Genomic DNA, 14,846 nt, shown 5'->3' on the forward strand with positions numbered 1-14,846 from the left:
AGGGTGAAAATGCCGAGTTCTACTACTACCTCGTCGATGAGGATCCATCCGGTGCGTTCATGATTGATCACGGTTCGGGCTGGATCGTAGTACGGGATGAAACCTTTCTCGATAAGGAGCAGCGCAATTCGCTCAAGATGAACGTACATGCGGTCGAGCGTGTGGAGCAGTACGATCGTAGCCGCAACTACGGCAAGGTACAGGTCGAGATCACGCTCCTGGACACCAACGACAACACGCCCGAGTTCGAACAGGGTACACTATACGAGTTCAAGACGCACTGTAACGCTACGATCGGCACGAAGGTTGGCCAACTGCGAGCCCTCGATCCGGACGATCTGGGCAATGGGAAGGTGCGGTACAGTATCAAGAATGTGCGTGCGAATCTCGCTATCCCGTTCCAGCTGGATGAGAACACGGGTGAGATAAGGGTGTCGGAGCAGTTGACCTATGGTAAGATCGCGTTCTTCGTGGAAGCCCGTGATCAACCGCAGAACCCATCCGAGTCGCGCTTCAACGTGGCGCTCGTGACGATCGACATCGTCTGTCAGTCGATCGAGGATATCGAGTTTATCGGGGCACCGTACGAGTTCTGGGTCGGGGCGGATGCTGCCCTCGGTTCGTCCGTCGGTCAAATTCGGACCACCTTCGATATGGTGTCGGATGAGGAGATCTTTTTCGATCTGCTACACTCGTACCCGGAGGGTGTACCGTTTGCGATCGAGGAACGATCGGGTATCGTGACGGTGATCGAATCGATGGAGCGCTTCAATCGGCGGTGCTACGAATTCGAGACGGTCGTTTCGTATCTGCCCGAATCGGCAGGGAAGATGGGTGTGGAGCAGTTGACGCCCGAGGCGTACAACAGTCTCGAGAAGATTATCGTCACCAACGTTACGATCCACGTGATCAAGAACAATTTTATGCTGCTGCGCGGTACCAACTCGACACCGATCGAGTTTCGGGTGAAGGAAAACAAACCGAACACACTGATCGGTCAGCTCAAGTTCCAGGACTTCCAGGAGCAGTGCGACGTGGATGAGAAAGGTCTACCACCGTTGATTTCGGTGCGCGGCGATAAGAACCGTGGCGATCGACAGGTGTTTCAGTTGAATGGCGGTAAGAATAGGACGCGCTATGCCCGACGGTTTACGCGCGATGTCGCAGCTACGTCCAGCGGTGGTGGTGGCACCGGAAGCTTCATCCGCTTGTATCCCCTCGTGACGTTCGATGCGATCGCAACAACGGCGAGTGGTAATGGGAGCGCCCGGAGGGCACGCAACTCACGCAATCCTACCAGCGGCGTTCAGTACTCGCTGGTGAACAGCTACGATGTGGCCGATACGATCCGGTTGACGAACGATGGAAAGCTGATGACGATCAAGGGTCTCGATCGGGAGCGGCAGGATGTGATCCGGGTAACGATCATCGCCGAGTATTTCTACAAGCAGCGTACCTTCGCCGGCATCTACCAGGTGCTGATCGTGGTGGACGACGAGAACGATAATCCGCCGACGTTTAATCAACCGTTCTATCTGGGTGTGATTGCCGAAAACTCACCGATCGGTACCGAGATCGTGCTGAACAATCCGATCATCATCTCGGATCAGGATGTTGGATTGAACGGAGACTACGAGTTGATACTGTCGGGCGAGTCGAACTCTTTCGTCGCTCAGTTCTCCAACTCGACGCTCTCGAACTACAACAAAACGGTGGCGCACATCTTCCGTAATCTGCAGATCGCCAATGTGCAGGATCACATGAGCGGCGAACAACAAGGTGGTCTGCGGCTGCGCTCGGACTATCAGCAACGACCAAACATGGGCGGGAAGCAGGGTAGACCGATCGAGGAAGGTAATGGAGCGACACCCCACTATAACATACTGTTCATGGGTCCGAACAAACTGGACCGGGAAGAGATCGAAAGTCTGACGCTCAAGATGGTCGCAAGCGATCGGGATAATCTGATGTCGGAGGTCGAGCTGAAGATACTGATACTGGATGTTAACGATTGTCCGCCGGTGTTCGAGCGGATCGCCATCTTTCGCAAGAGCCGGTGCGAGATGATTGAGAACACGAGCGATCTGGAGTTGATGTACTTGGACGAGATCGAAGGATCGGACGTTGGTGGTGGTGGTCGGTTACCAGACTATCTCCAGGATGTGATGTCCGGAGGAAACACGGACATGGACAGTCGAGTAGCGTACGGAGTGGAGAGTCTGTTCGAGATGGTCCAATCGGCACCGTACGTCGGAATGCCACGGTTGTACGATAGCGAGTCGGTCATGATGTCGGCCATGGTGAACCACAGTGCCGATCGGTACGCTGGGATGCGCCGGAAGTTGTACAAACCGACCAAGGTTCGGCTGCCCTCTACGCGTCCAACGGCGCTATCCGGCGGTGGCCGTAATGCCCGGGCGATCACCAAAAAGTCGCAGCTAAAGTTCTCTCTGCCCGAGAACGTCGAGGTGGGCAAGGTGATCTTCAAACTGACGGCCAACGATGATGACTTTGAGAAGAATTCACGCGTTTTCTACGACATCACCGCACAGACCGATCTGGGGACGGGTGAGCGTGTCGGGTACTTCAAGATCGATCGCAACAATGGTGAGCTGAAGGTGACGAAACGATTGCCACCCGAGTCGGATATACGGTTGAACGTGACGGCGAAGGATGTCGGTGGATTGTCCGATGCGCTGCAGATCCAGTTCAAGGTGTATGATGTGAACGATCATGCGCCGATGTTCGAGAAGCAGTGGTACACGTTCAACGTCGACGAGGGATCGTATCCGATCACGGGTAAGAAGATTGGCCAGGTGCGGGCGAACGATGAAGATACGGGTATGAACGGGAATGTGACGTACATGTTGGTGCTCGCAGAGAGTGATCAGCACCAGCAGCAACAGCAGCAACAGAAGATTCCCTTCTCCATCTCCCCGTACGATGGTACGGTACGGGTTAGTGGTGAGATCGACCGGGAGCTGGTCAGCTCGTACCGGTTCCGGGTGCTCGCCTCCGATAACAACTTTGACCACAAGCTGACAGCCACCGTGGACGTGGAGGTGATCGTAATGGATCGCAACGATAATAGCCCGGAGTTTACGGCGTACGATGAGCTGCGTAGCGATCGGAGTGCGATCAAGCGAGTGCCGGTTTACGTGGCGTATCTGGATGTCAATGCAAAGGTTGGCACCTTCGTGAAGCAGGTCCTAGCGCGTGATGCAGACTTCCGTGAGAATGGGAATGGGCTCGTGATCTACTCACTTACCGGACAGACCGGCGATCATCGGTTACAGTTCGCTATCGATCCAAAGGATGGTAGCGTAACGACGGCTTCGAAGTATGTCGACCTGGAGGGTGATAGTGATGGCGGTGGTGGTGAGGTCAAGGCAAGACCATCGCACCTCAACGTAACGATCGTGGCGTCTGACTTTGGGACACCACCACGATCCAGTATGGCTCTGCTGATCGTGCATTTGCAGGGTGATCCATTGCAGAGGCGTGTAGCAGAGGAACCACCACCACTGTTTCCCTATCGGTATTACGAGATCGAGCTTCGTGAAAATGATCCAGCACCACGGATCATCCTCAATGTGACACTTTCGAAGCGCTACACCTCGGAACCGTTCCGATGGGAGATTGTAAACCGCCCGGGGGATACTGATCCTGAGCCACGGTTTCGTATCGACGAGCGGAATGGTTCGCTGTGGTTGCTGCGACCGCTCGATCGTGAGGAACGGGATGCGTACGAGGTGCGGATTCGGGTGGAGCGACGGAAGCGCGAACGGCGCAGTAGTAGCGCCATCGTCCCGAGTGTCCTGTATGCACTGGAGAATCCGATCAAGTCGCGCGGTAAATCCGGTGGCATCGGTGGCCCCGGTCAGCGACTCCCAGACAATGAGGTCGAGATCCTGGTGAAGGTGGTGGACGTGAACGATAATGCGCCCGTGTTCCGGGATGGTGCGAGTGGTCCGATCATCTCGGTCGTTCCGGATACCGCCAACTATGGTTACTCGGTGATGAAGGTTGAGGCCACGGATGAGGATGCGGGCAGCAATGGAGCGGTCCGGTATGCGCTGCTTAATGAACCGGCTCGACTGTTCGCGATCGATGCACTGACCGGGCAGATCCGGTTACTGAGCTCGTTGGCCACGTTTAAGGAGAAGGTGTTTGGGTTCGATGTGAAGGCGACGGATCGGGATGGTGCCGATGATGGACACTCGACGATAGCGAATGTGTTTGTGTACGTGCTGCACGCACACCAGGAGGTGTGTCTTATCCTGGCAGGATTGCCGGTGGATATCGAGCGTCAGACGGCGATGATATCGGATAGCCTGAGTGCGGCCACCGGTTATGACATCCGGATACGGGCCCTCGAAAGCAACGCGAAAGTGGATGATGCGTAAGGCACCAACGAGGGGACCTGGCAGTCGACATAAACCAACCACGGATCTCTCTTGTTCTCTGTTCGTTCCAGCACCAATCTGTACCTGTATGCGATCGACCGTAAAACGAACGGACTGGTCGAGATGTCGGAACTGCAGCGGTAAGTCGCACGCATCGGCAAGTAGCGTTGACGTTGGTTCTTGACCAACCATCTTCTTGCTTCCACTCCACTCCAGATCGCTGGCCCGGTTGGATATGTCGAACCTGAAGCCGAACCTGCCAATCATCGAGCTAACGGAGCTCGCGATCAACGCCATCGAACCGCACTCGTTTGATGCGGGCATGAAGGGCATCGAGCTGGCCACGGTCGTGATCGGAGGGTTGATCTTTGCCGGTGGTACTGCCACCGCTCTTTGTATTGCGTGCGCCCGTTACCGGCGGTAAGTTGGGGGTTACAGGCAAGACTTTTTCCCGTGTAGTAGTGGTCAGCAGTTCAGCAGTGTGTGTAGTAGTAGTAGCAGGGACTCATGCATGCATTTACATTACGCATCATACAATCAGCAGGGCTCTATTACTTGAGTCTTGGCTGGCAGACAATACTGCTTTACTCGAGTCGCAAAAAAAACTCAGTAGTCGTGGTTTGAACTAAGGAATGAAATACCAATGGTGACTGCGATGAAAATGAAAAATGTGTTCAAATCTCTAGTGAGTTTCAGAGACTCACTGTCCTTCTCCATACAGATTGAGTCCATGAGACTCGTTAGAGTTTTTTGTTCTTCATTAATAATCCATACATTAGTTCTCTACGGAGCTGCTAAGAGTGATCGAGTATGGCGGTCTTGTGTGTCAGACAATACTCTTGTAACAGGGCTCATAACCACCACCAACCAGCACCATCATATGTTTATTTGTTGGCGTATCTTGTTCTCTTTTTTCTTTTTGCACATCATCATCATCATCATCATTTCATCAACAGATACACTCGTTACTGATCATCCACACCTCACCTTCGTTTGCTTTCTTGACTCTCATAACATGATCCTCATAACATCATAATCATTTGCCATTCAACCATTCCATTTCAAACATCTCCGAATTCGAGCCAGAAAAAAGGAAAATTCAAACACCGCGGCTCAATTCGCAGTTTATCAGCCATTCGCGACTCACTTACTCATAATCGCATCCATTGTAGTGGCTCACGGGCTATCGCGCTGACTCGTGTGCACTCTTGTGTATGCATCCTTTTTTTTTGTTTTGTTGTTGGAATAAACCCTGCCCCCACTTGTACATACAATTTGAAATTACAAAAGCCGCACTCCTGATAACTGATAACACGGTCGATCGGCCGGACCATGCCGGGATGGTGACGCTAAGGGATCACCTTTTCGGCACCTTCGGGACCGCCGCCTTGGAAATCGTTCTCTCGCTCTAACGCTCCTCTCTAACTCCTCCTATCCTACTACTGGACGCTCTCCCTCCGTCGTGCAGCCTGATACCACTGGCCACAGGTGTTGGTGGCGCTGGTGGTGGCGGTGGTGGCGGCGGCAGCAGTAACACATCCGCCGAAGACGTCCGAGGACGTCATGGTAATGGCTCGAGGATTGGCAATACGACCGGTGGCAACACGGCGCGAGCGATCACCGGTGCCGATATTCAGCCCGTCATCAATCGATCCGATCTGAAGAGCTCCATCTTTCATCCCAACTTCCACCGCCAGTTCGTGACCAACATTAGCACCGAGGCGACCGTGCCCGAGCATAGCAACGAGGGTAACAATAGGTAAGCGTCAGATGACACGACTATCCACGGGTTGTGCCACTAATATCTCTCCTTTTGCCATTCCCATTCGCAGCGATAGCTACGAGGATTCGCTGAAGGATTCGCTCACATCGAACACGAGCCTATGACAATCGGGGAACCCTCCAGCCGGGAGGACCTACTACACTGTACAGTTTAACCATAAGGGTGCTGCTGCTACTGCTGGTGCACCGGAGAGCTAGCCGCGATCAGCGAATGATGATGTACGATTGTTGATTAGTCGTTAAGTGTAGCCGTTAGGAGATTAGGAGATACAAGGCCGCCACGATAATGGTGGCGACCACGTGAAGACTGTGTAAATATATAAGACTCGACCCGCGTCGATTTGTCGACTTTTTTTTTACCGACTCCCGGTTTGTTTTATTTGTACGAGCAAAAGTCCTTCGCTCCGGCAACGTTCAATGCGGCACCGGGACAGTGTTCCAGCATCGCACCGTACCAACGGTGGACATTCGCGAACGGGTTGAGCTGGAACCGGAGGGCACAGGCTGTGGCCAGCGTTGCAAACAGGCTTATGTCGGCGATCGTCATACGAGCTCCAGCTACGAATGCACTCTGACCGAGGAATGTATCCAGAACCGCGAGGGCACCTTCGAATGCGGCCACCTTCTTCGGTTCTGGTGTTGCACCACCAAACACCACCGGATGGTAGAGATCGGTAAAACGTGGATAGAGGACGCATGCATCGAAGAACAGCCGCTGGTTGACGATAGCACGTTGCTGCACATCCCGGGGGTACCACGAGCAACTTCGAGGTTCACTGGCTTCTGTGTCTTTCTCCTCCTCCTCCTCATCTTTCTCACCGTAACGATCGCACAGATACATTAGGATGGCTCTCGATTCGGTTACCACCGTCCGGTCACAGTCGACGAGCGTCGGGATGGAACGCTGTGGGTTTAATTGGACGTACTCCGGTTTCCGGTGTTCACCTGCCATAAGGTTGAGGAACTTGAGGTTTAGCGGAACGTTCAGGGCGGCGGCCACCATCTGTACCGCACGGCACGGTGATGATCCGGGGAGATAGTACAGATCCAGCATCCTCGTTGCAAGGTGTAGTGTTGCACTGTTGCAGCACCGTTGGAGAGGCTGCATTTTTATACGAATCGCACCGCTCAGAGAGTCGCGCGCGATAACAGGTCTTAGGCTGAATCTACACAGCGTAAAAAGTTTGCCTGCGACATGAACACTTCTCACGCTCGTCCTGGATCGATGGGTTTCTTCTGTAGTAGTCGCAACCAAGCGTGTTTTTACGGAGCCGGGGCTGCACTCAAACCCCCCTCCACCCCCCCCAAAACCCACGGAACGTAGCAATGGTTGACGGTTGACGGTTGACGTTTAAATTTAACTTCAAGTCAGCAAAAATTCAAGCCGAATATTTGCGATGAAATATTGCACGAAATTTTTCAACCGAAGTCAGTGAAAAGTTGCAAAGCACACTGAGTTGAAACAGCCACTCTTTTTCTCACGAGTTTAGCTGTGCTGCTCACGAGTGCACACCCTTTTTTCTCACAACCTCCTCTTTTAAATTGAGGCCTCATTTTGTAACGGCTTTTAGCTCCTAAACACCCGGGAGTTTTTTTTTCGTTCGATTTACCTAAATAGTGAATTAATAGTGCTTAATTGATTCTAGTACTATGGTTCTGTAGTTAAAGATGGTAAATTTGCAACCTACCTTTCTCTAGTAGCTTTAACAAGCAGCATTTTATAAAAGTTGATAGTTATAGAGGCCATTAGCCGTGGCCACACGGGGCGAAAACTCTAGCGCAAACGAAAAAATTAATGCCAAAACGGTTTCGCTTAACCCTTACACGCTGTCAAACTTTTATACGTCCGCGGACTTTTTCGCTGAACCCTTGACGCTATCGAACGCTTTATTTACAAAAATGTAGGTTCTTTTCGTATTGTTTTTGCATTTTTAATATAAATATAACAGCAACAGCAACAAAATCGTTAAAAACTGCAAAATTTATTCGGAAATCAACTTCAGCGGCCAAAACACAGATGAAAACAATACGTTTAGCCGTGGCCACACGGGGCGAAAACTCTAGCGCAAACGAAAAAATTAATGCCAAAACGGTTTCGCTTGCCGTTTACATGCTGTCAAACGATTATTGGTCCGTGGAGCGTAAAACCTAGCGTAAAAGCTTTTTGCAAACGGTAGGGCTCACAATATGTTCTTTTTGTGGTTTACATCGACAGTGAGTGATCATTGCTAGTGTATTCAATCCTTTTCTTCAAAAAAACGATTTTAATTTCCTCAACCCGGCCATGTAAACATATCGAAGCGCAAAAGTTTTGGCATTAATTTTTTCGTTTGCGCCAAGGTACTTTAAAAAGACAGGTAGCTTTATCCAGAACAAATCCTCGATCGTATTTTAGAAAAAACTTCAGAGTTTGACATTCAGGGGATGGTGGGATGTTTACTTCGGGAACGCTCTTTTCGGAGCTGTTTTCGCTTTTCCGTGGTATTACGACAGTTAAAATGCACAAAAGTGGCACGAAAGTTGAAGTTTATGCAAATATTCTCAAAATTCTTCCTAGTGTTTCAATATGGTATCGGTCCGTAGGTCTTGCCACCCGGCCTAGAACAAGAGCTAGCTAGCGTTCCTGGACCGTGCTCACTCGCTGTAAAACACAACTCGGTCGCTCGAATGATCTTAAATAGAGAGATGAATCATTTAAACATTCGAAAAGGAGTGAAATCAGGTACTTTCCCTGATAAAACCACCAAACTTGCCCACATCTTCTTCTTCTTCTTCTTCTTGAAACTCACGTGGTTTTGTTGATAAAAGCGCCCTGCTATGAATGTCAAACAAATTCAAAATGGTGACCTGTCAAAGCGGTTAAGAAGCTACCTGTCTTTTTAAAGTACCTTGGTTTGCGCTAGAGTTTTCGCCCCGTGTGGCCACGGCTTTTGACATTTCGGCATAAATTTTCGGGTTTTTACCCCTGCCACACGAAGCGAAAACATTTTGGCATTAATGTGCAAATTTGCGCGCAAATTTTCGCCCCGTGTGGCCACGGCTATTCATTAAAATCCCTTCATTCGGGTCTGTAAAATCCATTCATTACACATCAATCTATTAATAAACATTCCGATAATTGGAACAGATAATTTAGGTTGCAAGTATTATGAAATTCCCGCTACCAAGACATGAATGAACGCGCCATGACTTACGCAGCCGTATGCTGACCAACTGAATCGCGTTCTTGACGACGGAAAGGGGACGGATAAAACCGGAATTCCGCTCGAATAGGTTGAGCGTGGGGAGGTACGGAATGGAGAGGGAGTCAATTATTTGTATCGCATAGCTTTGCTGCCGACGACGTTTCGCCATTACGCTGTCGCCTTCTAGCGCATTCCAATCCCCCGCCGCCTGGCACCTGGCAAGACAACCCACGAACGAATGGACACAGCATGGCAAACAGCAAGAGAAAGGCAAAAAAAACACCAACACGGAATGTACTGGTTAAATGTAGGCAGATCGTGATGTATTTCTATGTTGCTCGATCCCAGCCCGAGCCCTTCGCGGGGAGTCGCTTCGCGATCGCGAACACGAGAACACGGCTTACGACAGGAACTTGGCCTTAAACTCGTCCGCACCGGCCTGGTTGAGAGCGTATCCGGGTGCGTTGGCTTTGCAGCGGGCCAGCCAGGCCTGCACGTTCGGGTAGGGCGTGAAATCGAAACCGGCCACCTCGTAGGTGGCGATCGACGCGGCCAGACTCAGATCGGCGATCGTCAGATCACTACCGGCCGCATATTCATGGCCCTCGAGGAACGTGTTGAAGAAACCGACGGCTTCCTCCATCTTCTTCTTGGCCTCCGGGTTGGCCGGCTGCTTGGCAAAGATCTGCGGATACCAGTAATCACCGAAGCGCTGGTACAGTGTGCCCATATCGAAGAACAGCCGCTGGTTCACGACGGCGCGCTTCTGCGGATCCTTCGGGTACAGCTTATCGTCCTTGCCGTACTTCTCGACCAGATAGATCTGGATGGCGCGTGACTCCCACATAGGGAACCCATTGTCGACCAGCGTCGGGATGGTGTGTTGTGGGTTGAGCTGTGGAAATGCGAAAAATGGAGATGCAAAGTGTGATACCGTTGTGCGCAACCACGCACGTCCCACACACACGGACACACGCACACGATCAGTGACTCGTAAATCGACTCTCGATCAACAAACTACCATTTGCTGGCAGTCGGGCTGCCTTTATTTCCGTCTTGCGTCTCTCTTTTGCCCCTAGGTCCATCGCTCCGTCCATGATGTGTCATTGTCTGTCATATATATCACGTTAATGTTTCACTTTCTCGAAGAACGGTCTGGCCGCCTCCGCCCAGGTCCGGTTTGTTGCGGCCCCCGGAATGCTGTCCGCCATACGTTTGTACCACGCGGACACGTTCGAGTAGCTCTCAAACTTGTAACCGGCCACCTCGAACGTCGTGAGCGTTGCGTAGATGCTAATGTCCGCCAGCGTTAGACAGTCACCACCGGCCACGTACCGGCGGCAGCCCCCCTCCCCGTTTGCGGCGAGAAAGAGCTCCAGGAAGTCGAGTGCCTCAGCGATCTTCCTGTAGTTTTCCTCGCAGGCCGGTGCACCTTCAAAGATCTGCGGATAGTAATAGTCCCCGAAGCGCTGGTAAAGGGTGCCCATGTCGAAGTAGAGCCGCTGGTTGATGACGGCCTGCCGCTGAGGATCATCCCTTGGGTAGAGCGTCTCGTGTTGTTGCGCTCCATACTTCTCTACCAAGTAGCACATGATGGCCCGGGATTCCCACAGGGCGAACCCATTGTCCACCAGTGTCGGAACGCAGTGCTGCGGATTGAGCTAGCTTTGCCACCCAATAAGCCCCGCTCACACCCCGGGGACACATTGAAAATCTGATTAGTTTCATCTATCCACCAATTGATCGACGGCGATCATGCAGATCAAACGTCGTTCGAGCGACGGAAAGAAAAAAATCGTGCTGAACGCGTGTTTGTTAAACAAAACAAATGGTAGAGGAGAGGTTTATTGTTACCTTACAAAAACACACACGCAAAAACAATAAAAAAAGGGGGGAAAACAATCGACCGGTCACAATCGGGACACCTCAACAGCGCTACCAGAGGCCAGGGTGCTGCGTGACCGTCTCTCTCTCTCTCTCTCCTTCACTTCTCGAAGTACTTCTTGAACTCCTCGATGCCGGCCTCGTTAATGGCGGCACCGGGTGCCTCCTTGCGGATGCTGTCGTACCACTTCTGTACGTTCGGGTACTTGGCCAGCTCGAAACCGGCCACATCGTAGGTGGACACGGTCGCGAGGATGCTCAGATCGGCCACGGTGAGATGATCACCGGCGACGTACTTCTGGCCGTCGAGGAAGGTGTTGAGGAAATCGACCGCATCCTTCATCTTCTTCTCGTTCTCCGCGTTGGCCGGCTGTTTGGCGAAGATCTGCGGGTAGTAGTAATCGGCGAACCGCTGGTACAGCGTCCCCATGTCGAAGTAGAGGCGCTGATTGACGACCGCCCGCTTTTGCGGCTCCTTCGGGTACAGCTGCTCGTCCTTGCCGTACTTCTCCACCAGATAGGTGCAGATCGCGCGCGACTCCCACAGCGCGAACCCATTGTCGACCAGCGTCGGGATGCAGTGTTGCGGGTTTACCTACAGCAAACGGCACGCCACATGCAGGAGGAGGTGGAAGTGGAGGAGGATCGAAGATCGGGATTCAGAAGGATCGACGGAGTGGTAGGGAAAGAATAGAGGGGGGGAAGACAAAGGTACACGACCGAAATGATAAGCCAAAAAAATCGGTGGAAACGGAAATGTGTTAATTAAGGGGAATAATTTTTTTTTGGGGGGGAAATTTTGAAAACACAAAAACACAAAACTAAATACAGAGAGTTCAAGAGCCGAGATGAGAAGTGTCTCGGTGATCGTTTAGAAGAGAGAAGCATGCTTCGAGCGAATGCGAATCAGCAGGGAAGGAAGCATTCCGAAAGATGATAACAGGAAGAACTATCAACGTTCTTCCTGTTATAGTAAAGTGTTGCTCGATGGGGATGGAGATGGGGAGAGTGCTGGAGAGGGTGGATCGGAGTGGGAGGCGAATAATTTCAAACGGAACAACATTCCAGCATCGAGCATCGATCCACGCCCTAGACGGACGTAGAGATAACGCACAAGTAGCAATGAACTTGGTTCCTCTTTCTGTTAATGATCTGCCAGAAGACATAAAATGAAAATGGAGGCAGCAGTGCTGGGGAGGATCATGGGGCGGGATCATATGATGTGAGTGCATTCTCGGGGGGAGGCGTGTGGGGAGATTATTTTTTGTTAAAGTACAGCCCGAAAACTTGCGCCCCTTCGGCGTTCTTATCAGCGGCCGGTGCAACGGTTTTCATGTGTTCGTACCACCGGTGCACGTTCACGTACTGGCACAGATCGTATCCGGCCACCTCGTACGTAGCGATCGAGGCCAAGATGCTCAGATCCGCAATCGTGAAATCCTCTCCACCGGCCACATACCGTTCACCCTCGAGAAACGCGTCCAAAAACCCGAGCCCCTGCTCCATGGACCGCAATCGGTCCGCATCCGCCGGCAGCTTTTTGCCGAAAATCTGCGGATAGTAGTACTCGGCGAAGCGCTGGTACAGGACCGCCACATCGAAGAACAGCCGCTGGTGGACGATGGCACGGCGCTGGGGATCGCTCGGGTAAAGGCGGTCCGCGATCGACGCATCTTTGCAGTACCGCTCGACGAGATAGATCTGGATGGCCCGTGACTCCCACAGCACGAATCCGGTTTCGTCGACCAGCGTCGGGATGGTGTGTTGCGGATTAAGCTATGGGGGGAAGGCGGGGGGTGGAGGGGGTGGGAGGGTGCCCGTATCCCACGCAAATCACACAACAATCGTCAGTGTAGCCGGCAGTAGTTAGCGTTATTTAAGCCCAATTGAACGCATGCGAATGCGTGTGTGCGTGAGAGTATGATCATCGCGATCAACGATCCAATCGCATGTTGCGTTGCGAAAAGTATGAAATGAGCGGATGGAGCGGATGGATCCAAGTATGCGTGCATCGCATGCAAATGTGCTTGTCATCGGCACAAGAAAGATCGTAGCATGCATTTGCCCCGAAAAAACCGTCGTCGTCCCGTTCGTCAGCAGTTTGCCAAAAGAGCCAACGACTGGAACCGGGCACTCGCATCCAAGATGGCGATGGGGATTCGATTTGCTTCGAAATGGCCGGCCCCGAATCGAATCGACGCCGGGTAACGCGCTTGGCGTCACCCAGCCGGACGCCATCTCGCTGGCAGACCGACGCCAGCATTTCCTCCAACCCTTTTCACCACCTACCGTTCAATTTTTGTCGATTTTTCTTGTCTGTTTCTTCTGAAGTCCCGTGAGAGATGGTGTGTGAGATGGAGTGAGAGGAAGGAGGGGGGATGATTTTTCGAGGGAGGCAGGCAGGCTTGGAGCACAGCGAGCAACACGGAATGGGACACGTCACACACACATGATACAAACGGGCACACCAGTAACCATGGACATGAACACGGCAGGCAAACGGAGAGGGTAACGCCACGGTACACCAACGGAAAAGGAAAAGATGGAAACGGACTCACCTTCAGGAACTCGGGCTTCATGTGCTCACCGGCCATCAGGTTGGTCAGCTTCAGGTTCAGCTCGACGCCAACGGCAGCGGCCGTCATCTGCACAGCACGGCACGGTGCCGATCCGGGCAAGTAGTAGAAATCCATCTTCGCGTTGGTTGTTTTTTTTTTCTACTTGCAGTTATCTAGACGAGACGAGACGAAAAATTGTCACCAGAGGGTGGGGACCGCAAATTAGTTACCACGCAGCGCCAGCTAGGCCCACCTAGGGGGGGGCACCTCGTCCCACACTTACCACGGAACACTCAATACACAGTTTTTTAGCACTGAACACTGAGGACGGCTAACGACACGAGGGTTGCTACGATCCGCTACCAACGAAGAGTTGAGAAAAAGTGACGCCGGCGTCTGGCGTGCCGAGCGAGATATACCAGTTGGAGCCGGCATCATCATTCGCGTACGACGGTGTTGGTTTCATCGGCGTACGAAAGCGACTCCCTTCCCTCCCTGCCCGGTTCGTCCGCCTCGAGGGGGGACTGGCGACCGGGGAGTACGTTGCTCCTACACACAGCCAAACACGCCGTATCTCGACGGAAACGCAAACGAACGAACGATGGATGTAGTTTGTTCTTCGGTCTTATCGAACAATTGTCACCACACCACTGGCAAAGTGAAGTGCAGGTTTTTTTTTTGTGCCAAATTAAACAAAAGTCAGCCACACCTTTGCGATAAGACCAGGATATGAACATGAAAAAGAAGATGGAACAAATTGTCTCCAACAAACAGACTGCGAAAAGCCGCTAGCTATTTTTTTGCGCGTATGTGTTCGTGAGGGGGATCCATCCAGTACCACCAAATCTTGAAGTCGACGATCGCATCGCGTCTCCCGAAGCAAAAGCATCTGCGGCATGATGTGCGTTCGGTAGGCGTTTGCCGGCTTTCGCCGGTCCCCCCACCCGACTTTTCGACTCCGCCAGCAGCTGCTGTTGCGCTCCCCAAGCACCGATCACCGAAGTTTCGAGCCGTAAAACATTCGTCTCAAC

At 52.2% G+C, this 14,846-nt stretch overlaps 4 protein-coding genes across 5 annotated transcripts in view; 1 reads left to right on the top strand and 3 right to left on the bottom strand.

Moving 5' to 3' along the window:
• LOC125949203 (cadherin-89D) overlaps positions 1-6,488 on the top strand; it is a 32,805-nt gene extending 26,317 nt beyond the window's left edge. The window contains exons 6-10 of the mRNA XM_049675979.1: positions 3-4,402; positions 4,478-4,546; positions 4,623-4,826; positions 5,875-6,165; positions 6,239-6,488. Coding sequence (XP_049531936.1) covers positions 3-4,402; positions 4,478-4,546; positions 4,623-4,826; positions 5,875-6,165; positions 6,239-6,293 — 5,019 coding nt within the window. The 3' untranslated portion in view covers positions 6,294-6,488. The remainder of the gene's footprint in view (positions 1-2; positions 4,403-4,477; positions 4,547-4,622; positions 4,827-5,874; positions 6,166-6,238) is intronic.
• Positions 6,489-6,564: 76 nt separating this feature from the next.
• Positions 6,565-7,242, bottom strand: LOC125949208 (glutathione S-transferase 2-like). Its single transcript, XM_049675991.1, has 2 exons — positions 7,057-7,242; positions 6,565-6,903 (listed from the first exon to the last, which is right to left on the bottom strand). Exons 1-2 carry the CDS (start codon positions 7,240-7,242, stop codon positions 6,565-6,567), a joined length of 525 nt encoding a protein of 174 aa, XP_049531948.1.
• Positions 7,243-9,668: 2,426 nt separating this feature from the next.
• LOC125949207 (glutathione S-transferase 1) lies at positions 9,669-14,217 on the bottom strand. 2 transcript variants are annotated; one of them, XM_049675989.1, is made up of 3 exons: positions 14,099-14,217; positions 13,816-13,988; positions 9,669-10,268 (listed from the first exon to the last, which is right to left on the bottom strand). In XM_049675989.1, exons 2-3 carry the CDS (start codon positions 13,948-13,950, stop codon positions 9,774-9,776), a joined length of 630 nt encoding a protein of 209 aa, XP_049531946.1. In that variant the 5' UTR covers positions 13,951-13,988; positions 14,099-14,217; the 3' UTR covers positions 9,669-9,773. The 2 variants fall into 2 exon arrangements, with proteins under 2 accessions (XP_049531946.1, XP_049531947.1); XM_049675990.1 differs by lacking the exon at positions 9,669-10,268 and adding an exon at positions 11,214-11,852.
• On the bottom strand, positions 10,341-11,030 carry LOC125949209 (glutathione S-transferase 1-like). The gene has a single exon (XM_049675992.1). The coding sequence runs from the start codon at positions 10,963-10,965 to the stop codon at positions 10,501-10,503; it is 465 nt and encodes a 154-aa protein (XP_049531949.1). The 5' UTR covers positions 10,966-11,030; the 3' UTR covers positions 10,341-10,500.
• Positions 14,218-14,846: the final 629 nt, after the last annotated feature.

Source organism: Anopheles darlingi, chromosome 2 (assembly GCF_943734745.1).
Source record: "Anopheles darlingi chromosome 2, idAnoDarlMG_H_01, whole genome shotgun sequence".
NCBI lineage: Eukaryota > Metazoa > Arthropoda > Insecta > Diptera > Culicidae > Anopheles > Anopheles darlingi.

Excerpts from the sequence above, each read along its gene's own strand:
- LOC125949208 (XM_049675991.1), bottom strand. The coding sequence starts at position 7,242 with ATGCTGGATCTGTACTATCTCCCCGGATCATCACCGTGCCGTGCGGTA. Across the intron at positions 6,904-7,056 it reads TCGTCGACTGTGACCGGACG|CGGCTGTTCTTCGATGCATG; the intron begins GTGGTAACCGAA and ends ATCGTCAACCAG.
- LOC125949209 (XM_049675992.1), bottom strand. The coding sequence starts at position 10,965 with ATGTGCTACTTGGTAGAGAAGTATGGAGCGCAACAACACGAGACGCTC.
- LOC125949207 (XM_049675989.1), bottom strand. The coding sequence starts at position 13,950 with ATGGATTTCTACTACTTGCCCGGATCGGCACCGTGCCGTGCTGTGCAG. Across the intron at positions 10,269-13,815 it reads TGAAGCCCGAGTTCCTGAAG|CTCAACCCACAACACACCAT; the intron begins GTGAGTCCGTTT and ends GCATTTCCACAG.